Source organism: Oculina patagonica, chromosome 12 (assembly GCF_052425735.1).
Source record: "Oculina patagonica isolate OP01 chromosome 12, crgOcupat, whole genome shotgun sequence".
Lineage (NCBI taxonomy): Eukaryota > Metazoa > Cnidaria > Anthozoa > Scleractinia > Oculinidae > Oculina > Oculina patagonica.
In genome coordinates, this window is record NC_135769.1 from 32,511,922 (window position 1) to 32,535,827 (window position 23,906).

Below are 23,906 nucleotides of genomic sequence, written 5' to 3' on the forward strand. Positions count from 1 at the left end.
GTGTTAATTTAAAATTCTTGTAGAATTGAAAAGCATCCTTTATTACCTTGTGTACAACCATACAGCTCCACTCTCATTGATATACGGTCATGATAGTCCACTGGTACAAAACGAATGTACCGTGCTGTGATTGGTGGGTTCAGTGCATGATAAACAACAGTGTTCTGGTCTGTGTTTCCAACAAATTCCTAAATAAGTAAGATGCCATTTTAAGTAATTCCTGGCCATTATTACCCTGAAATAAACTACATGTAGATCTATCTCCGTTTATTTACGGACTGTGAACTTGAAAATATTCATTTTGCTAACGAAAACACTTAAAAAACAAACAAAACGGATCATTTCTGAACATTAAAACTCCTTTTCTTTTCTACAATCTGCAGAGCTGAAGTTCATTTCTGCGAGCTCGCAGAAATCGGTTTAGGCTCAGTCGGAATCGAGCAAATTTTTACCTTGTCCGTAGTTTGTCCTTGTTGCCTGTAGTACTGAAAGTTCGTTCCATCGTCACCGAACTGAAGCTTGTACTTAGTAACCCACTGCGGGTATGTGGAGGAATTCCTTCCTTGTGTTCCTACACCTCTCAATTTAGTGTACTGATCCCCCAGATCAATCTGCAGCCACGGATTATTGTCACCTGCGTTAGCCACCCAAGCTCCTGCTGCCTGGGTTGGAATTTCTTGAAAGTGTAGTCTGCCGTAAATGGCGAGATGACGGGCATTATCTTCCGAAGAGGCAGTAATCTGCTTGTTTTCGATTGCTCGACTTTCCATCCCGAGAGCTTCTTGACAACCTTAAGGTTTTTAATTAATACCAAAACACATTTATCGGTAAAAGAAGTCTGTCAGTTCTACACATGTATGGCACAGCTTTGCAGTCCTTTTGAAACTTCCAAACCTGTACCATTTTTATTTATAAACCATTTTGAACGGAAAAAGCAATATTTCCTTATACCTTCCATAAAAATAGTACCCCTTCCACATAACTACAGTAGAATTATTGCAACTGAAACGGTTTACCTGAGTAACCCCTTTTAAAAATACTTAGTGCGTCTGTTCCGGATATTTAACAACTATTCACCTCAGTGTCAGTGGCCAGTTAACAAATATTCACCGAAGTGGAGGTGGCTAATTAACAATTATTCCACGAGCGTGCGTTGGATATGAGATGGTAGATAGCCAACTATGGCTATAACGATCTCAAACAAGCGCGAGTGGAATAATCTTTTTTATTAAAAACGCCCAAAGAATTGCAATATTTTAGCTCCCCAGCTAATTTTGGTGACGCGCATCGGCTACCAAATTTGTGATGAATGGTATATGAGCTCATATATCATTGCCAGTTAACCAATCAAAACGCAGGAATCTCAATATACCATTGCTAGTTTTTAATAACAGATGATATCCTCCAAGTGATATTCCCCAGTTTTCAAAATTCGCGATTTAACCTTCGCACGTTTACTTTTCATCCCGAGTAAATTGTCAAACTGAATAGACCGAAACATTTTCAACAGACTAGCAACATTTTCAAACGCCGACAGACTTACTTTGACGTTTGAAACCTGTGCAAAAAAGGTCTCTCAGACTGTACACACAATAGCCTCCATTTGGCTTAAAAAATATCCACTGTTTTAGTTTATACTTATTTAAAATACCCTTTTAAAAAACTAAATGACATGTTTCCGTACCCTTTCCTATACTTCAACTCGTGAAATCGCTACCCTTTAAAAAAACAGCCTGGAAAAGGTACCCCTATAGTCCACGATTCACGGAAGTGCCTCCCAACCCATTGAGAGGGTAGAAGGCGACAGGTTCTGGGGCTGTTAAAAATTAAAACAAAAATAATTGAGCCTTTATAGCGTATATATGCTTTGCTGAGCAAATATTTTTTGGTCGATTAGCCTTTTTAAAATATGTGTAAGGAAATGTGGTACCTTGCTTACAACCATACAGCTCCACTCTCATTGACACGCGGCTATGATATTTCACTGGTCGAAAACGAATGTACCGTGCTGTGATTGGTGGGTTGATAACACGATAAACAACAGTGTTCTTGTCTGTGTTTCCATCAAACTCCTAAATAAGAATAAAGACAATTTATATCCAGTTTAAGTTTTGTTCCCCTGGCCGTTATTACTCCAATCAGGGATGATGCAGGGGAATGCCTGCTTGGACGGGGACGGCCGTCTTCTCCTTCCCCTCCCCCTTCCCCATTTTAGTGAAAAGTTTCAAAATTTCAATGAACACTACATAACATGGGCCAGTAGGGCCAGTGTGTTGTGGAAGGGTGGTGGTGGTGGTGGTGGCGGCGGGGGGGGGGGGGGGGGGGGGAAGGTTCAGCCTCTTTCGCCGCGAGAAAAATAACGCCTGATCGCAGATTAGGGGGAAGTGGGAGAACATTTCCCGAACATCGGAAACGACTAGCACTAATTGCATGAGAGGAGTGCGATTATGGCTAAATCGGAAGAAAGTATAATTTTGTCATATATCTCGTTCTTTTAGCGTGTGCATACTAGAAATACACATAACTGAATATACCTACATATACCTATCGCTACACATGAATATACCTCGTTCTAAGAATCATACAATCGGAAAATGTTGTTACGCTATTTGAGGTACTGAAATCGTAGAATCAGAAACTGATTATAACAAAATTCTCAAATCAGTATACTATATAGTTATCTTATTAGACATCTTAATGTGTAGTATCGCCGTATAATTTTATGAAAAGAGGCAGAAAAGGGAACGATGTCTCGGTTTAATTTTAGCACCATTTTCAAGTAATATGCAATGGTCAAAACAAAGTTAATTTAAACTTAAGTAAAAAGGTAAAATAGAATATACAAAGACTGTGTGACTGCGTTGTAAAGGGTATTAAATAATCACGTGCGTTCAGCGCACTAAACAAACAGATTCGCGCGGATGGAGTCCGATTGGGTGTTGAGACTTGGTTACTCGGATCCGGTAAAACATTTCATAGATTAGACACATAGATGAAATCACGTATATAGCTCAATGCAGTCCATTTTAATAATGTCACATTTTTACCACCCGTGTTCCATTTTGGTTTCGTAGCGTTTCTGTTTTTTTTCTGTTTGAGGTTTCATTCATTCAGTTAGTGTCTAGAAGAGTCACCTAAATTAGCGCTACAAATTTCCTTTGGTCTTAACACGAAACGAAAGCGTCTCAGTTTACTACAACTGGAATGAATTACAACTAAAGGAAGGCAAGGAAATGATAAGACGATGAACCTGAGGGTAAATGAAATAAGTCTTTACCTTGTCTTTATTTTGCCCTTGTGTCCTGTAGTACTGGAAGTTATCTCCATCGTCACCGTACTGCAGTTTGTACTTTGTTACCCACTCTTTATGTTCATTACTTCCCTGTGTTGCTACACGTGTTACTATGTACTGACCAATCAGATCAATCTGCAGCCATCGATTAGCATCATTTGTGCGAGCTGACCAAGATCCATGTTGCTCCGTGTTGTGTAGTCTGCCCTGTACGGCGGCATGATAGTCATTCCATTTCGAAGACGCAGTAATCTGTTCATCAGTGATTACACCGCTTTCCATGCCGAGAGCGTCTTGACATCCTAAAGCGGTTTAAACCGAAACAAATGTAACGTTAAAATATAACATTACTATGTATATGTATATTTCTTGCAGAGCATTGCAATCATTCACACTGTTCCTTTTTTTAAATAATAGTTGAACATTTTCATGTTATTGCATGGCCGAATTAATATTTATATCCTATCTGCAGTTCCTACGTCAAAGTAAATACAGGACGTACAAAACAAAAAATTAATTATGCCTTACTATGAAAACTCTCAAGCAAACATAGCAACCTCTCATTGTCTTGTGTACTGTTTGCTTTTCCCAGGCAAGATGGAGATAACTTTGTAAAAACTATTCACAGATCAGAAGCCATTTTCACTGCGGTTTTTGCCGCGTTCACGCTGCGATCAGCTGCAATTTCAGGACGGTTTGAGCACGATATCGCTACAACTAGTTCTATAGACCATGCACGTGATTTAAGGTGGTCTTATGAGTAGGGATGGTGATTTAGTCAATGACGCTAACCCAACTGAAACAAGTGACAAAATAAATTTATCATTTTTTATATAGTTACCATCACAGGTTTTGCCATCTCCATAAAATCCATCTTTGCATGTACAGTTATAGGATCCCCGGGTGTTGTTACACACAGCATTAACATCACAGCTGTGTGTTCCATTGGCACACTCGTCTATATCTAAATTGGAATAAGTTTCATTTGAAATGGTCTGGCTACAAAATATTTATCCTATAGCGCATTTCGCTTTATATCTTTCCGTAGTCAATGTTTGGGCGGAAATAATTAAGCTATTCAGGGGTATGCTACCCCAACTGAATTAAGTAACAAAATCAATTTCTTCAATTTTTATACTTACCAGTGCAGGTTTCTCCATCACCATAAAATCCATCTTTGCACGTGCAGTTATAGGATCCCCGGATGTTGTTACACACAGCATTAACATCACAGCTGTGTGTTCCATTGGCACACTCGTCTATATCTAAAATGACGAAAGGGATTTCAATAAAATAAGTTCCTTTGAAATGGTACGGCTACGAAATATGTTACAGATAGTTACCAGTGCAATTTTTGCCATCTCCGTAAAATCCATCTTTACACGAGCAGTTATAGGATCCCAGGGTATTGGTACACACAGCATTAACATCACAGATGCGCCAGGTATCTGGGTAAAGAAAAGAAAAGAATCCTCCACTTTAGCAGATTCCACATCATTAAAACAAATTTGAAATCTCTTTACCAGGGGCTCCATAAGTAGGTCATTGGATGTGGAATTTTTGCCGAGTTGTGTCACAAGAAATAATCTGACATTTGTCTTGTATTTCATTATCGCACTTGTTATTTGCATCACATTTTCTAAATGCAACGATTACGAATCCGAGGTTCAGCTCTGGACAAAAATTTAATAATATCATATATTTTCCAAACGATTCATGTGGTATCTAAAATCACCCAAATCCGAGCGCGCGACTTGATCGATACGATAAATAAATAATAGGCTATATTAGCCTTGAAAATATGCACTGATATTGGTCCGCGGGCATTATCTTTTCCGAGAAGCGAACAGAGAGAGGTTTTAAACGTTCCTCGTTTTTCTGTTGGCGTTCAAAATATTGTAAGTCTGTTTAAAATGTTCAGTTCTATTCAATTTAACAATTTACTCGGAATACAAACAAAACATGCGAACGTAAATCGCAAAGTTTGAAAACTGGGAAATATCGCTTGGAGGATACTTAACAATTATTCGCCGAAGGCGAAGTGATTATTCAACAATAATCACTTCGCCTTCGGCGAATAATTGTTTTAGTATAATTTTCAGAGGTGAATATCAAAAACTTCTAAATAACAATAGAAAATTAAACACGAAAACAGCAAACACAAGCTGACAAGTGCTCGCTTGCTTCATCGATTGAAATCGTAATTTACACTGAAGTTTTAGAAATAAAACGGAACAAAACAAACACTACGAAAAAGATAGATATCTGGTACCTTTGTTTAATCGTTGGTGACTTCTGAGAAATTGTGTGAATCCTCTCGAAATTACTAGCTCGTGCTCCGATGAGAAGAGAACTAAATAATATTTTGCTAGTCGATCTGACTGAGTGCATGGCCTCGGGCGATCTCCAAAACCAACTTGTTTATGATCAATTCTAATGCCTTGAAAACCATCTCTTAAAAATATTTCCGGTCCAAAAGCCTTGGTAGTTAATTTGAAAAATTCCCAAGGTTTTAAATATCCAGGACTTGGAGTGATTTCTTTTAAATGAGAGAAATTTTCATTCAGCAAATGCCGCCATGTTCACTGGCCTGGATGGCAAAGGTGGCATGGCTTTGTAGCCAAACCTTGAGATGCAAAATTCACCGCCTAGCGCGGTGAATATTGCGCCATAGTCCGAGCTTCTCGACCAATCAGAATTGAATTGACCTCTGGAAATTACTAACATCTGATGTTTCCCGTTTTGACTGCATCACGTGACGTGTTTAGACCAATCGCGCGCGCAGATTGTCCTCTTGCTATGACCAAATACTCCGCATATGTTCTTAGCCAATGTGAATAACAGTACTGAGAGCGTTGCCCGGTACTGCGGAGGACATGGGTTATAATTCCATAGTGATCGTATAAACTTTTTTCACACTAAAAACAGAAATTGCTTAAATTAACAGACAGTGAAGGTCGTTTCATTCATTCCATGTTTCAGCTGCAGTTCATAGTAGAGCTCCCAGCGGCCCGAGAGTGGAGCCTCTTAACTATAATGCAGACATCGAAAAATTGCATAGAAATAGAAGAATCATACATTTCATTTATTATGGTCATCATGGCTAGCGGCATGATTTGCGGGCGCGTGCGCCCAACAACGACGATGTCGCGCAACATGGCGGCCATACTCCATAGGTTAAATGTTAATGTCGGCTTACATTTCTTGATATTGGACGGTCGACATCCATATATGATCAATTGGTAGCTCTCAAAACAGGGTATCCTCTGACAAGTACCACATGACCTTATCACGGGCTCAAGTGTGGAACTCATCAAGGTCGTATGTTTTTTTTTTAAGATGACGGCTGACTCCATTTTTAGGAGAATATTTTGCGCGGATCGTCTACATTTTTTCTTTCTGATATTTTACTATTTATATACAACAGATATCATTAAAACAGATATTCTTCTGCTAAATATGAGTTCGCTATATTGTATAAACGATCAAAGAGATTTTGCACATGTACCTACTGACCTTCAAAAGTGTAAACATGGTTTGCCCAGGGACCTCCTTCACCGTCAGCATTGCAGTTGTTGCTCTTTCCATAATTATTGTAAGTCTGTTCTGCTGTAGCGCTGGTTGCACACCACCCGCCATTCTGAAGAGCAAACATTTTGAAGCCTATTTTGCGGGCAGCCACAGCGCACTTAGCAATTGCCTTCTCTCGGTCTTGGTAGCGTCCATCCAAAATAGAATCCTTTCCTTCCATTGTTGGAATTGAACGATTTGCAGTGTCCGAATAGCATCCGACACTTTTGTAGGCTATTTCCAAAAAAGCAATTTGTTTCATTAATTGTAAAACCAAATAACTGCTACATTTACAGCAGCTTAAATCGTTAATCCTAGTACCAGACTTTTAGCTATCATAGCCAATTGCTGGACTGTTTGTAAACTCACAACCTAATTAATTGGCAAGTGACTTCTATCGATCGTTAGCATAACACACTGACCTATTATGTACTCGCGCAATCTGATTGTCTACACAGTACAGGTGCCGTTCATAGATCGATAGACGGCTCTTGGAGCGCGCGCTCAGTTTTTCGCTGAATTTTTTCAATTTAAACTTTTAATTAACTCTTTCTCGCGATATTCTGTGCTCAAAAAATCGGTAAGTGGGTTATGCTTAAACAATTAGATTGCACGCTCTCGGTTTCTATAGACTTTAAAAGTTTGCCGTCTAATTGTCAAATAAAAGTCCCTAGAAGCAGACATGTTGTTTTTGATGCCTTGTTGCCGAAAGGCAACCACTAGGTAATGCTTTAGCAATATACCAAGTGTTATCTACAAGCATCTACTTTGATTCAGCCAGTAAAAAAGTTTAAAGTCAAGTCTAACTGATAATCAGACGTACTAATGTGACGATATTGATCGATAGAAGGAACCACAACATAAAACACTTAATGACAATCAAAACTGACCCCACTAATCATATAGTTCCACCTCGGGAAACAAAATAAACTGTTTCTTTCGGGACCAAACGTTAAGTATTAACTGTATTATTATTACTGTATTATTAACTGTATTAACCTCTTTTAAAAACGGCACACAACTGCTATTGTTTCAAGACTCTTTGACAAAAAACGTCTCTCTTTTCATCTGATTATTTATTACGTTTTTTTCTTGTAAAGTTTAAAATACGCCTAACCCTTAAGGACGTAGATATTGTTTGCCCAAGGACCTCCTTCGCCGTCATCTTTGCAGTTGTCGCTCTTGCCATATTTGTCGAACGTCATTTCTGCGGTAGCACTGGCTGCACACCGTCCGCCATTCTGAACTGCAAACATGTGAAAACCCTTTGTTTGAGCTGCGACAGCACATTTTTCAATTGCATTCTCTCGGCCTTTGTAAACTCCATCTAAAATGGGATCTTGCCCTTCAATTATCGGAATTGAACGATCGCTGGTGTCCTTGTAGCACCCTATACCGTCATATTCTGTAGAAAGAGCAGCAGATTGTTAGCAGTTTAATTGGGATGTTTGGTACATGTTTACGTACATTATATGTACGTAAACATGTAATGAACGAAATCAACCTTGGATTACACTGATCAGAACTTGAGTATTTGCGTGAGTAAAATGAAGCCGAAAATTACTAAACAGTTTAGCTTCCTCCCCAGGTTTCGCTCGACACACTATTCAAGATGGCGCCTACAGGATTGCACACGGCGGTTCGACGATTGGTGGAACAGAAAGAGAGAGAGAAAACAATAAAATGAAAACAATAAAGTGAAAATAATAAAATGACAGTTCAAACTTGTTATAGTTACCTTTGCAGTTTTCATCAAATCCAGCTTTGCACCCGTGGAAGTTGGCAGAACACTCGTCTATGTCTAAACAATAAAATAAGGAATGATTCTTGTCAGGACTTTTCCCGAAATACAAACCAATAGAATAGATTACTTCGTAATTAATCGAAAATATATTCATAATTTAGCACAGCGCAACTCTCCCAGAAGGTGCTTTTGTTTTGTATTGACACCTTGGTTTGGTCTATTTTTTGCAAAATCTGAGCATTTTACTAGACTTAATGTAAGAATAATTTTTAAGTTATATAGTTACCAGTGCAATTTTTGCCATCTCCATAAAATCCATCTTTGCACTTGCAGTTATAGGATCCCCGGGTGTTGGTACACATAGCATTAACATCACAGCTGTGTGTTCCATTGGCACACTCGTCTATATCTTAAACAACAAAAGGGATTTCCTTGCAATAAGTTTCATTTGAAATGGTCTGGCTACCAAAATATGTTCCAGATAGTTACCAGTGCAATTTTTGCCATCTCCATGAAATCCATCTTTGCACGTACAGTTATAGGATCCCCGGGTGTTGTTACACACAGCATTAACATCACAGATGCGCCAGGTATCTGAGTAAAGAAAAGAAAAGAATCCGTCACTTAAGCAAAAGTCATACTTTAAAACTACGCTTCATAATTAATTCTCAATTTCTTTATCAGGGGCTCTGCTCGTGATTTAGAAAGTAGACCATTGGATGTGGCATTTTTCCTCGGGCTCTCAAGAAATAACCTGACATTTGTGTCTTGTTTTTAATTATTGCACAAGTTTATTTGCACCACGATTTCTGTACGAAATTAATATGAATCTGACGTTTATCTCTGGACTAAAATTTAATAACAGATTAACATTGGTAAGAGTGAGTAAATACGAATCAAATCAGACCGCCAGATCAGTCAAACTGGCTACGTATCTTTTTCGCATCTTTTCTAAACGAAGCAATAAATTAAACATTAAACAACTATAAATGGACTATGTTTTTTTGATAGAGCGGCTTTCACTTGAGTGTCGAAAGTAATTTGCATTTGCTTTGGTTTTGCATCACTACGCTTAGTGATTGGTTTAAAAAATCTTGCGCCACTTTCTCAGCCAAACAGAACTAAAACCAAAATCAATCGTTTCTTGCTCACCCACGTTTTCCCACGCTTCGTGCCGGCTTCAGGTATTTGCTTTAAGTCTTGATTGGTTCACAGGATTGTCTGTGTCCCTTGTGACTGGCCAGAGTAATTACAGCTAATTAATTTGCTTTTGATTTTACAACACTCAATTGAAAACGGCTCTATCTAAACTATCACCCAAATCCGAGCGTGCAACTCGACAAGATAAGTTCTGTTGCTGAGGAGATTATCTTGTTGCTTTGACCAATTACTCCGCGTATGTTCTAAGCCAATGTGATGAATAACAATCTTAGTGGTCTTTTAAAAAAACTTTTTCACACTTAAAAAAAGCAATGGCTTTAATTGCCTACAAGCAGAGAATGTCATTTTATTTCATGTTTCAAGCGCATTTTATATATAAAGTAGCTGGCTAGTATATAGCGAGTGCACGAAGAGTGTTGTAAGTGTTCTGCAAGCAAATAAATAGGTCAAACATGGAATCCATATTAATTCCTACCTCGACCTTTGTCTTTCACTTCATTTATTTGTTCCGCAGTCAAAGAGACCTTATAAATCTGCATAGTGGTAACTCGTCCCTCAAAATACCGGTCATCGTTTCCTTTTACACCCATTCTGACGTCATCTTGAGTAGCAAGGATCATGCCGGCTCCAATATTCTGCTGCACCACTTGTTCTCCATCCAGCCATAAACTTGCAATACCAGTGTTGTTGTCATAGGACGCACCAACATAATGCCATTGGTGTAGCGCTAAAGGCTGACTGGTATTCAATTCTGGTGTTGATTCGTAATTTTGTGTCATAAAACGAGCAAACAGGTTTCCTGGTGACACTATCCACATATGAACACCCCAGTTAGAGCCACTTGTTACATAATTAAAGATAGGTCCGTCTGTATTCTGAGGGTACATCCAACATAACATTGTGATGGAGTGATGTGCGTCTAACCCACCATTGTTCGGGAACTCGATGTAACTGTTGGCTTTTCCTGAGAATTGGTACGAGCCATCGGGCTTACCATCGGGGCCAGCTGCTAGAGCAACACCAATCCCAGGGGTGCCCTTGGTTTGTCGATTGTTCATTTCCCGTGTTTCATACTTGCTGTTCAAGGGATAAAGTGCGATGGGATCTGGAACACTGATGGCTAAAAGATGGAAAACAAAAAATACTTAAAGGAGAACTAGCATGAGCTGCGCACGCGCCCCCGACGCTAAAACTGAAAAAAACACTTGGCCAAGATTTTTCAAGTTGAATTTGCGAAAAGCGAAAAACAAAATGGTGTCCCATTGTGGAAAGCGAAACAGATCCTGTCGGAAAACGATTTCTTCGGCCGATCGCAAAGATCCGAAGGAGTGGTTTAAGCTGCACAAAAGATTATATTTATCAAATACGATATCTCAATCTTGGTTAGCTCTTCAAGCGACAGTGATTTCGCAGCACATCTCCTGTAGTGTTTTCTTCTTTGGAAATTTAATTTTCTTGACTTCTACTTGTTCCAGTTGTAAGAAATGGCGGCAAAACGTGACCTTCCGTGACCGAGGGCTACAAACTCGCACATGCGTAGCTCATTGATGGAACAGAAAGAAAAAAGCAAAATAAAATGAAGTTTCACACTCGTTATAGTTACCAGTGCAGTTTTCCCCAAATCCAGCTTTGCAGCTGCGGAAGTTGGTAGAACACTCGTCTATGTCTAAAGCAAATAAATAAGGAATGATTCTTGTCAGGACTTTTCCCGAAATAAAACAACCGATAATAGAAAAGTTAATTTGTAATTAATCGAAAATATATTCATAATTTAGCACAGCGCAACTCTCCCAGAAGGTGCTTTTGTTTTGTATTGACACCTTGGTTTTGTCTATTTTTGCAAAATCGGAGCATTTTACTAGACTTTATGTATGAATAATTTTTTAGAGGAATAGCTAAGTTATTTAGTTACCAGTGCAGTTTACTCCGTTTCCATAAAATCCATCTTTGCACGTGCAGTTATAGGATCCCCGGGTGTCTGTGTGTTTCGTTGGCACACTCGTCTATATCTACAACAACAAAAGGAATTTCATTGGAATAAGTTTCATTTAAAATGGTCTGCCTACAAAATATGTTACAGATATAACACAAACAGCGGTGACAAACATTATGAAAAATCGCATTTTACTAAACTTGACGTTTCGTATGCTAAGCTACATACATTTTCAAAAGTATGAAGCTTAGCGTACGAAACGTCAAGTTTAGTAAAATGCGATTTTTCATAATGTTTATCACCGCTGTTTGTGTTATATTTTTAATCAAGTTACGATGGCCTAAAACCAAGAGTCTATATGTTAGAGATAGTTACCAGTGCAATTTTTGCCATCTTCATAAAATCCATCTTTGCACGTACAGTTATAGGATCCCCGGGTGTTGTTACACACAGCATTGAAATCACAGCTGTGTGTTCCGTCGGCACACTCGTCTATATCTAAAACAACAAAAGGATTTTATTGGAATGAGTTTCATTTCGAATAACAAAATGTTTTGTGAAACATTTGAGAAGAAAAATAAGCGATAGGAAAATAGAACGACGTTTCGATGACGCCATGTCATCATTATCAAGTTAAAATTATAATACGGAGTTCAGGCTTATATAGTGATCTAGGGTGTGATAATATATTAGCATATTAAGATTTATAAACAGTTTAGCACGCACAGAATCTGATTGCGTGTTAAGTTTCGGCTTTATGTTTCTAATAAAGAGCATTTCGTAAATTAAACAGTCCAACTTCGTGCGGCATTTCTTTAAAACAGAAAACTGGTCTTGTCTTTTAAGTGTTGGCCAATCGCAGAATATTTATGTTCAGCGATGCGTTGAAAAAGATGTCGGGATGTGAACCCAACATAATCTGCATCACACAGATTACATGAGAATTTGTAGACAACGCAATGCTGATTTATAAGGGGAGGCTTGGCTTCTACCACTTTGATGTCATCCATAATTTTCTTGCTTGTAAACACAGGCTGCAGGTCGCTTCCGATTTTCTTGTTGAGGTCGTTAAGATTACGCCGTAAAGCGTCGAAACTTCGTCGTCGAAACGTCGTTAAGCGTCGAAACATCGTTAAGATTACGCCGTAAAGCGTCGAAACTTAACACGCAATCAGATTCTGTGCGTGCTAAACTGTTTATTTAAATCTTAATATGCTAATATATTATCACACCCTAGATCACTATATAAGCCTGAACTCCGTATTATAATTTTAACTTGATAATGATGACATGGCGTCATCGAAACGTCGTTCTATTTTCCTATCGCTTATTTTTCTTCTCAAATGAGTTTCATGTAAAAAAAAATTAATCCTATAGCGCACCTCGCTTTTTACCTTTCCGTAGTCAATGTTTGGGCGGAAACAACTACCTCAACCTCAACCTACCTCAACTGAAACAAGTTACAAAATCAATGTCTTCAATTTTTCATACATACCAGTGCAGGTTTCGCCATCACCAGAAAATCCATCTTTACACGTGCAGTTATAGGATCCCCGGGTGTTGTTACACACAGCATTAACATCACAGCTGTGTGTTCCATTGGCACACTCGTCTATATCTAAAACAACAAAAGGAATTTGATTGGAATAAGTTTCATTTGAAATGGTCTGGCTACAAAATATTTATCCCATAGCGCATCTCGCTTTATATCTTTCCGTAGTCATGTTTGGGCGGAAACAATTAAGCTATTCAGGGGTATGCTACCTCAACTGAAATAAGTAACAAAATCAATTTCTTCATTTTTTTATACTTACCAGTGCAATTTTTTCCATCCCCAAGGAAACCATCTTTGCACGTGCAGTTATAGGATCCCCGGGTGTTGTTACACACAGCATTAACGTCACAGCTGTGTGTTCCTTTGGCACATTCGTCTATATCTAAAACAACAGAGGGATTTTATTGGAACAAGGTTTCTTTGGAGTCGTCTAGCTCATTATAAAAGTTTATATTCATCCTAAAGCGCATTTCGCTTGTTATCTGTCTGTAGTCTATGTTTTGCGGGAATTGTTAGCTATATTGTAGTTAGTAGAAAGTTACTTCAACTGAGACAAGTGACAACATTAACTGCACTAACTTTACTTTTCTTATCTTCATTAACGGTCACTTCTGAAGATGTATGTTGTAGCGTAAGCCGGAAATTTTTAAATTTCTTAAAACCAAAGTTGTTCCGACATGCGTTGTCTTGCCATGTTTGTCACCGCAGTGTGTTTTTATTTTCATTAATTTAGCATAATTACCGGTGCACTGTTTGCCGTCTCCATGAAATCCATCTTTGCACGTGCATTCATACGATCCCCAGTTGTTCTTACACTTAGCATTGACATCACAGCTGTGGGTCTTTCCAGTGCACTCGTTGACATCTAACACAGCAAAAATTTCAAAAGTTAAAACATGCTAAGTAAGTTATCTTATATTATAAAATTTTAACCATATACACGATATGTTGATTTTATTTTATGAACGAAATAGAGAAATACCACTTATTAATGTCTACCTGATGCAAACAGGAGAGAAGGTTTGGGGAATCGGGGAATTAGATAGTTTTTATGTAACTCTCGCCTTCGGGTTTGGTTCAAAAACTTATTGTCTTATTAAAACTCTCTTTCTTTTTGCACCAGGCCTTGTGAACAAGCGCTCGCGCCATTTTTTGTGGTTCAAGAGAACAGCTCTATATTAAACCTGAGTTGTAAAAGAAAATGACAACAAAAACAATATCAACAGCATGAACAGAAGGAAAACAACAACAAGCACTATAACGACATCAATATCTAATTCGACAAGGACAACTTCATTAACAGCAGCAAAACTGCAGCATCATCAACAACCACACTAAAGCCTACTAAGTTGTGTAAGTCAATGTCACCTACCGTTTTCACAATGATCGCCCGTAAATCTGATAGTACACAAACATTGATAATCTTTGTCAGTAAAACCAGCCTGGCAGGTCGCTTCGTTTTTGCAAGGTTTCTTCGCACAAGCATTCTCGAAAGTAAAGAAAATAAAAATACCCGTGAATATCCATCAATACGATAGCAGCCTCAGAACATGTACATGTGTCTACGAAATGTTCAGTTAAAGATTTTGTGGAGTTTGAGCTTTAAAGCCTTAACCACATGGAATTACAAGTACAAGGAAGCTGAAAAAGTCTATTTAAATGTGCCGAGTCGTGGCTTGACTAATATTTTATGCTGGCAAATTGCAAGCAGAATTGGCTATTTTCGCCCGTTTCCGGCAGCGAGCACTATGGGATTGGAACAGGAGAACAGAATTTCAGAGCAGAATTCCAGCAGCAAAAAATTGAAAGTTTATTATTTTAAATCAGATAAAAAGATTAAGAAAACGTCTCTTAATCATTGCCCTTAATGCGAAATAATAATTTTCATAAATTAATATGCGAAATTAAAAGAAAATCCAGTTGAAAAGCTGCCAAGGGCAACACAAAACGCCACAGTCGACTCATTAAAGTTAGAAAACCATGCAGAGTGGTCCCGGATTATCGAATTTGAGTTGATTTACAGTTCGTAAATCTACACAAAATCAAAAATCCGCAAGTAAAAATTGAAAGTGTTCTACTATGAAAGTTTACCTCGGCTCCGCGATACACAAAGTTACGGTTCTTCGCAAGGTCGCCTGCGTGTTCGTTATCGTGTTCATAAGTAGCGTTATTAAGATCACATTTGTGTTCTCCATTCGCCTCTTCCTTCTTTTTATAATTATAACTGACACAGTTTGGTTCCAGGTAGCATTGCCATTCGCAGATATCCTCACTGATGACTCCAATGGTTCGTATCACGTGATTCTTCAGCCAGAAGCCATGAATGTGAGCACTGGTGAATCTTAAATTACGACATTGACCTGGAGAAGGAAGAATTTGACAAGACGTTAGTGTCATAGCGTCTTCCACACACTTATCAGTGTTTCATATCGAAGTAAAAAAGAAAAAACGACAATTTTAAGAAGATGACAGGAGGAGCTGAACTTTTTTTCTAGCTAGACTCCGACAATCTTGTTTTAACTGAGGCTGTTTCATGTTTGCAACGAATTAAATGTGAGTAGTTCACGCTATTGGTAGCGACGACCCGACGATTTACATCTTGTATGTTTTGAAACATTCCTCAAGTGAAATAAATGAAAGGATATCACTGGGTGCCAGTACACAGTGAGTTGGACCGTCGTCGTAAATTGATCGTTATCCATGCTAAGGCTCGCGTTTTCTTAGTTTTTATCTGTAATTTGTAGACCCGGGGACAATTAACGCTTCTTTATAATTTTAATAATAATAATAATTGTGATGATGATGATGATGATGATAATAATAATAATAATAATGGCTTTATTAGAATTGCTTCCACAGGGTGGCTCTTCGTTTTCCAATAGTGTTACCTAAATATTGCAGCGAGTTCAATTATTTACAATAAATTAAAGTTATAAACTATAAAAAGCTAAAATTTATCACAAAATAACACGAATAACAAAAACACAACTAATCATAAAAATAAATCAAATTTATAAAAAAGAAACATCTTATTTCAAGCGTTTAAAACTCGTGTGATAGTACTGGATAAAAAATAATAAAAAATAAATACAAATTAATAACATTTAGCGACGGTGAGATTTTGCCTTGTGAAATAATGTATTTTTAACAGCCTCGATAAATGGACCGTACACAGAAGTGTTTCTAATGTTCTTTGGGAAACATTAAAACTGGTTGCGGCCATATGCTGGAAGACATCCGCTTCTCTTGGAAATGTTAATTTGAGTGCTTGGGATGAAGTTTTTTCACATTTTCATTCAGAGTTTTTAATATAACTTGATGTTGCTTATTTTCCGTTATATCGTCGTTTCTAAAGCAATTGTTTCTGGTTAATAACCCTAACTTGTTTGAACTTAAATTAAATTTGACATTTTCCAAATATATTATTTCAATTTGAAGCGCGCAAACTTCAAGTAGATTACCGAAACAAGCGCTTTAGACAAGACGAGATAACAAATAATGTTTACAATTTTTGCTAACAAGGACGAGTGGTGAATTTAGTTAGTTTGTCTTGACAAAACTAGACAGGCCGCACGACAGCTAGCTGACAAATTTGTATGGACAGTGCCAAAACCACCAGCAAAGTGTAGTTAAGTTAAAAACTTCCTCTTGACGGTGCATGTTAATGTGCTCAGTCCTGTTCTACATAAGCTGTCGAGCTGACGGTAAATTTTACAAATTTTACCATAGTTTGCTTAGCGAAACTCTGTGAAAAAGAAAATAGTTCTAACTAAAACGTTGTTGCTTTAATTCAGTTTTTAGAAGGAATACTCGCAAGCATTGATTAATTTTTAATGTAGAGTTATTTGCAAATGGTCAAGGAGTAGGTGTTGCAAATGACAGTTATCGGCTCGGCGAAACTGGTTGTTTTTCCGATCTGGTTAATTAACGGTCACTAAACTTTAATCACGCCAAGAACCTTCTTAAAAAAAACTTAAAAAATAGTCGCGATTTTAGTGTTCATTTAACGAGAATTTACGTTTGATTGCTGTTTACCAAGCTCAAAATTTAATTTTCGTTTCATAAGAAAAAAAAGAACATATTCCAAGCTAGACGTCGCATTTTTTAAAAAACCGTAGTTTTTCATGTAGCGGCGGGATTTTTTTTGTTCCGTCTGTTTTAAGTCCAAAACTGTTGCAAAAAACTGTTGCTGGCTTTTCCGTTTTCTTTTCTGCACATCAGAAAATTTTAGTTAATTCTTAAAAAGAGCAGGTGAAACGCTCATCATGTGAGTCAAAAATGCATAATTTACCATTGTGATGTCCAAAAATAAAATTGAAAGACTATAGAGAATTATATTAATAGCAGCGCTAACAAATACTATACATTGGCAAAAATAATATCAGATAATAAAAAGAAGAACCGAAAAAATATTTTCAAACACTGACTGAAGGAAACCTTACCTTGTGCCTGTGGGATCAGAGAAGTCAACAAGACGAAAACAAAACAGAAAAATACAGAAAGCATCTTAACGATGGCCTTACGAAAACTTCACAAAATTTGACCGGTGATCAAGAACATTTCAGCGTGAAGCTTCAGTGGGTGGTTCAGTGGCGAGAATCATGAACTGAGCTGCAACATCTTATTCTGTATTCAGACATGACAGCTCCTTAGGTAAATCACCTTTTAGTTACTGGTGGTTGCTACAACTAAAGATTTCCCCTGCATTGTGGTTGGTGGATTATTTTATTTTGCAACGTAATCAATCCTTTATTTTGACAGGTAAATGTCTCTAATATGAGATGTTGCTGTGTTTACGTAGTTTGCCATAGCTTCATTTTAAACACATTTGCGACATTTTCACAAATCACTTTAAATTTGTCCTCATTCCTAGACATGCCGACATAACAGAAAATAATCTAAAATAATTTTATGACATTCACTACACGGACGTTTATAGCTTACCGTCCTCGTCAACGTTGTTCACACCGCCGCACTAGGAGCCCTACTAGGGGCGCGCAGTTTTCTGGTTCGTAATTTTACACTGCTCTTTTTATAGCGCTTTCTTACATGCACATCTTAAGCAGTTGTTTTTGGTTAATAAACCTAACTTGTTTAAAATTAAATTAAATTGGACTTTTTGCAAATATATAATTTCAATTTGAAGCACGCAAAATTCATGTAGATTGCCAAAACAAGCGCTTTAGACAATACGAGATAACAAAAATGTTTACAATTTTTGCTAACGAGGATAAGTCGTGAATTTAGTTAGTTTGTCTTGACAAAACTAGACAGGCAGCACGACAGCTAGCTGACAAATTTGCATGGACAGTGCCAAAACCACCAGCAAAGTGTAGTTAAGTTAAAACGTCCTCTTGACGGTGCATGTTAATGTGCTTAATCCAGTTTTACATAAACTGTCGAGCTGACGGTAAATTTTACAAATTTTACCACTGTTTGCTTAGTGAAACTCTGTGAAAAAGAAAACTTGTAAGAAAACCGCAGTTCTAACTAAAATGTTGTTGCTTCAATTCAGTTTTATGAAGGAATATTTGCAGGCATTGATTAATTTTTCATATAGAGTTATTTGCAAATGGTCAAGGAGTGGGTGTTCTAAATGACAGTTATCGGCTCGGCGAAAATTGTTTTAACGATCCCCTTAATATTTGGAAAAAATGATGTAGTTAATTAACGATCGCTAAACTTTAATCACGCCATGAACATTTCTTTTTAGAAAACCTTCAAAAAATAGTCGCGTTTTAGACAGTGTTCATTAAACGCGCGTTTACGTTCGATTACTGTTTACCAAGCTCAAAATTTTATTTTCGTTTCATCAAAAAAAAGAAAATATTCCAAGCAAGACGTCGCGTTTTTTTAAAAACCGTAGTTTTTCTTGTTGTGGCACAATATTTTTCGTTCCGTCTGTTTCAAGTCCAAAATTGTTACAAAATGGTTCGTTAGGATAATTTATCACATACGTGCTGGCTATTCCGTTTTTTTCTGCACATCAGAAAATTTTAGTGAAACCTTAAAAAAGCAGGTGAAATGCTCATCATGTGAGTCAAAAATGCGTAATTTACCATTGTGATGTTCAAAAACAAAATTGAAAGACTATAGAGAATTATAAAAATACGGCATTAACAAATACTACACATTGGCAAAAATAATATCAGACAAGAACATTGAGAAGCTTGAGAAGCTTAAAATCGGGCGCTTTGCCTTGAAAGGCAGGGTTCAGTACAGCAGAAACCACGAAGCAGTTACTTAAGTTAAGCACTCAGTCCGACTGTGTTTGTGTAAGTCACAGGGCTTGCATGAGCTGTATTAGTGTGCATAATATAATATCTAGAACGTTGTCGAGATTGCATTATTACTTAAAGACATGATGGTTTCAATTTATAAATGTATCTCACACAATACAAATAAACGATTGAAGTAGACGAATAGACAATGTAAAGTTTTAAGACTTAGCAAAGTGCAGTGTATTGGTAATACTGTAAGGTGCGGTTTCACCTGAAGGTCGTGTGCTTTTCGGTATTTTCCAGGCATTGCACTTTGATGGGACAGTACTACAACTGTTTACCGGGGAACTACTATTGTCAAGAAAATGATCACAACTTGTTGATGAATGATTGAACATTTGTTTCATACCATTACTGTAATAGCAATTGATGAAGGCTTTTAGTCCTGAACCAAAGTATAAGGACTGGGAAATACTGAAACCCATTATCAGCCACCTTAAACGGAAATATCTTGTTGGTGTTTCAAGGAATCCAAGGAAACTTCACTCATCCCATGTATCTATGTATTGCGGTATTTTGTAATTTTTTGAGTGATTTTTGGGGATGTTTGGCAGGTGATAGTTTTTTTAAAAGAATTAGTAAAATTTAGACAACTAAGAAATATTGAAAATTTAATGTGAATTTAACATTGGAATTTGAAGTTAGAAATTGGCAGACGGACACCAAACAGCCCCGTGACATCCTGGAGTGTTTTTGCATGGGGGTCAACTGTGTGATGATGTTTCCATTTTTTTCTTCAATCCCCACTGATAAAGAACTGTTGTTGGTGTTATGTTGGTGTTATCACATGTCAAGCCTTTAACAAGGTATGAAAGAACACAAGGATTTAAATTATTCTGGTGCTCAATTTTTGCGTAACTAAAATTAATGTTACTCAAATTCCTGATGGATTCTGTCTTAAACTGTTACGAGCTTAGTATTTCCAAATTATTGCATGTCAATGTAAGGCAAGACAAGACATGCCTTGGTTCTTATGTAATTCTCTTAAAAACACATAAGATATTGACTATAATTTTGTCTGTGCTATGGCAATTCACAGTGGGGTGGTCTTGATGTGTCTTTAAGTTGTAGACTGGACTGGACTAGTAAAACGCGGACTAGTAAAACGCGGACTTGTAAAACGCCTCTAGACACTTCGAATTCCTTGGCCACAATCATCTTACGGCTCTCTTCAATACATAATGTCTCAAAAAAACAGTAACCTCAGAAAGAAGTCAGAAGCAAATAAGGTCGAAAGACCGAATTTAAACATTTAACGGCAAATATTCTAATGTCACGAACGTAGGAGTCGTGTAGGCCCGTCACCTTTATTTACGATTGACTGTTGATTTCTGGACGGGCCCCGTTCTACCTCGTGCGAGCAATAAAAACGACTGCACTCAACAGACGTCAAGTAGTGGAAAGAAAGAAACATATGCACACAACTCATAGCATCAATCCCGTTGTTTTAGTAGGGGTTTGCAGAACGAACATGTGCTATACTGCAAAAACATCTCCACGCTAAAACAGACCATAGAGTGCTCAAAAAAGCTAGAAATATGCCGTCGAAGAAACACACAAGAGCTTCAAACACAAATTGTTTCGCTCGCTAAACCGTTTAGTTTTATCCGATTTACAAGCGCTTGTTTTACAAGTCCGCGCTCTACAAGTCCGTGCTTAACAAGCCCTCGTTTTACAAGTCCGCGTTTTACAAGTCCGCGTTTTACTAGTCCGCGTTTTACTAGTCCGCCTTTTACAAGTCCGCGTTTTACCTGAGTCCGCGTTTTACTAGTCCGCGTTTTACAAGTCCGCGTTTTACTAGTCCGCGTTATACTAGTCCGCGTTTTACAATTCCGCGTTTTACTAGTCCGCGTTTTACTAGTCCAGTCCAGTCCTCAAAATACAGTATGCCAAAACTCCCCGCCCTCTAAAGATAAGTCCTTGACGGTTCTTGTCGTTTTTCGGTGCCTTTTTATTCATCTTCGGCATCTTTCTCATCCACCTCTCGTTCTGTCCTGTGTCTGTCATCACACGAAAGAAAAGCTGATTCTCAAAAAATCTGCCACAAAAGGAAATTGACAAAAACAATATGAAAACCATATATCGAAAGTTTCTTATTCTAAAATTTTATCATACGTCTTAATTCAGAGCTACAAAGAAGTTCCTCCTTTTGAGTTATTGATACTGTTCTTACAGTACCTCTTTCCACTAGCGAAATTTTACAAAATTCCTTCGCGGCGAAAAGGTAGCGCGAATCCAGAACAGACTCCAATCGAGAGTGGGTTAATTCTAGATTACTATTAATTAACTATTACAACATTCATTTTTAAAATAGTTTCCCAAGCCGACTAAGCTAACTAAACGTCGAGTGTATCTTTCAGTAAACAAAACATGCCGTTGTGACGCCGGAAATCCAGCTCACGCATACTATACCCCGTGACTCATGCAAACCTCCGACTTACGTGCTACTACAGTCATTCCTTTCTAAACATTTTTTTTTTGACCACCACCGTACCTTTCTACCCAAAAAACTCATGAAACCGCCCGGTTTTAACCTGTTTTAACCTTTCAAAAATTAGAGCGTTCGAAACTAAATAAGATCCGTAATCACAAACAACATACAGCCGTTTACCAGCACTCTTTAAAACTCCTGACACCCTTCAAAATCAGGCAAAATAAATCTTTGAAATAACCTTTATCAAAGTTTCTAATTTTTTATTCAGTTCTATAAAATGCCTTTCATACACTACTGTCAAACAAAAATTTCAATTTCCTCAAAGTTTCAAGACAAAAAAATAACAAATATTTCGTGCACAATGTAATTTGATTAAGCCAATATTATCACGTCTAAAAATTACGGCAGCCCAGAAGGGTCACCAACCGTTTTTGTTTTCGTTTCTTTGTTTTTCATTTCTGTTTTAACTCTTTTGCTTTTGCTTTTTGTTTTCATTTCTGTTTTAATGTTTTTCCTTTTCCTTTTTGTTTTTGTTTTTATATTTTGTTTGACCAGCCGTTTTTGTTTTTGTTTCTTTTTTTGTTTTAGTTTTTTTCCGTTTCATTTTTGTTTTTGTTTTTTCATTTCATTTTTTTACCAGCTGTTTTTTTCATTAGAATATTCTTCTGGTCTGGAAAAAATATATTGATGATATATTTTCCCTATGGAACATAGACAAAAAAATAAAGACATAGACCTGTTCCTAGAACTAGCTAACAATCACCATCCGACCACGAAATTTACGGCTGAGATTTCAGACACAGAGATCACTTTTCTGGATACATTACAAGGGCGAAAGATTCAAGAGAAGATCTATCCTCGACGTGCGCACACATTTCAAACCGACAGAGTCATTTCAATACACAGAATTCTCCTCCTGCCATCCTTCAGGAGTCTGAAAAGGTTTCATTAAAGGCGAAGCCCTTAGACTTCTTAGAACAAATTCTTCAAAAAAGACTTTTGAAGAAAACACTACACAGTTTAAACGAAGTCTGCGGGCGAGGGGTTATCCAGATAACCTTTCGGAGAAGATTCTGTCAGAAGTTAAATTTAGCGAAAGAATGTCGGCTCTACAAAATAAACAAAAAACGTGCAAAAAGAATTGTACCTTTCGCCCTTCAGTGCCTAATCTTAAGAATATTCTAATGAAAAAGTGGCACCTAATAGAGAATCAACCAGTTCTAAGAGAAATATTTAACGACCCTCCCATCATTTCTTACAGAAAACGGAGGTCTTTAAAGGATATACTCGTTAGAGCAAAACTTTGAAGGTCTACAATACGAATCTTGACCAATGGGAGTTGTGTTTGGCCTGTCTCTTTTACTTGCCATCATTGCAAAAAACAATTAAAACAGCTGGTAACAAAATTAAATGAAAAAACAAAAACAAAAGTGAAAAGGAAAAATAAAAAAAATCAGCTAATAAAAAAATTAAATGAAAAAACAAAAACAAAAAGGAAAAGGAAAAACATAAAAACAGAAATGAAAAACAAAGAAACAAAAACAAAAACGGTGGGTGACCCTTCTGGGCCGGAAACAAAAACAAAAACGGCTGGTGACCCTTCTGGGCCGCCGTAAAAAATACTTCAAGCAATTCAGTGAAAACCCGTTTTTTTTTTTCGTATCAACGAAAACCACTTTCGAATAATCAATACATGAAAATAACAATAAGATCAAAAGGAAGAAAGGAACCTTTCTAATTATTTGAAGACTTTCAAAGCCGTGATATTATGCATCCAATCCGCGATAAAATTTAATTACAACAAAATCCAAGTTCTCATTTTGAATTCCATTTTTTTCAGTTGATACCTTTATCCAACTTGTGAGAAATTCCATTCAAGTTCCTATTAATACTGTACATTCCCAATGTTTTGCTCAGGTCTTCAGAAGCGTCTTAC

General features: G+C 37.3%; 1 protein-coding gene across 1 annotated transcript in view; it reads right to left on the reverse strand.

Annotated features, from left to right (window-relative positions):
- LOC144633175 (uncharacterized) overlaps positions 1-23,906 on the reverse strand; it is a 109,249-nt gene that overhangs the window by 3,515 nt on the left and 81,828 nt on the right. The window contains exons 12-23 of the mRNA XM_078491980.1: positions 9,096-9,200; positions 8,893-9,015; positions 8,601-8,663; positions 7,980-8,267; positions 6,809-7,096; positions 4,636-4,740; positions 4,435-4,557; positions 4,134-4,256; positions 3,278-3,594; positions 1,931-2,072; positions 453-790; positions 47-188 (exon numbers count right to left, since the gene is read on the reverse strand). Coding sequence (XP_078348106.1) covers positions 47-188; positions 453-790; positions 1,931-2,072; positions 3,278-3,594; positions 4,134-4,256; positions 4,435-4,557; positions 4,636-4,740; positions 6,809-7,096; positions 7,980-8,267; positions 8,601-8,663; positions 8,893-9,015; positions 9,096-9,200 — 2,157 coding nt within the window. The remainder of the gene's footprint in view (positions 1-46; positions 189-452; positions 791-1,930; positions 2,073-3,277; positions 3,595-4,133; positions 4,257-4,434; positions 4,558-4,635; positions 4,741-6,808; positions 7,097-7,979; positions 8,268-8,600; positions 8,664-8,892; positions 9,016-9,095; positions 9,201-23,906) is intronic.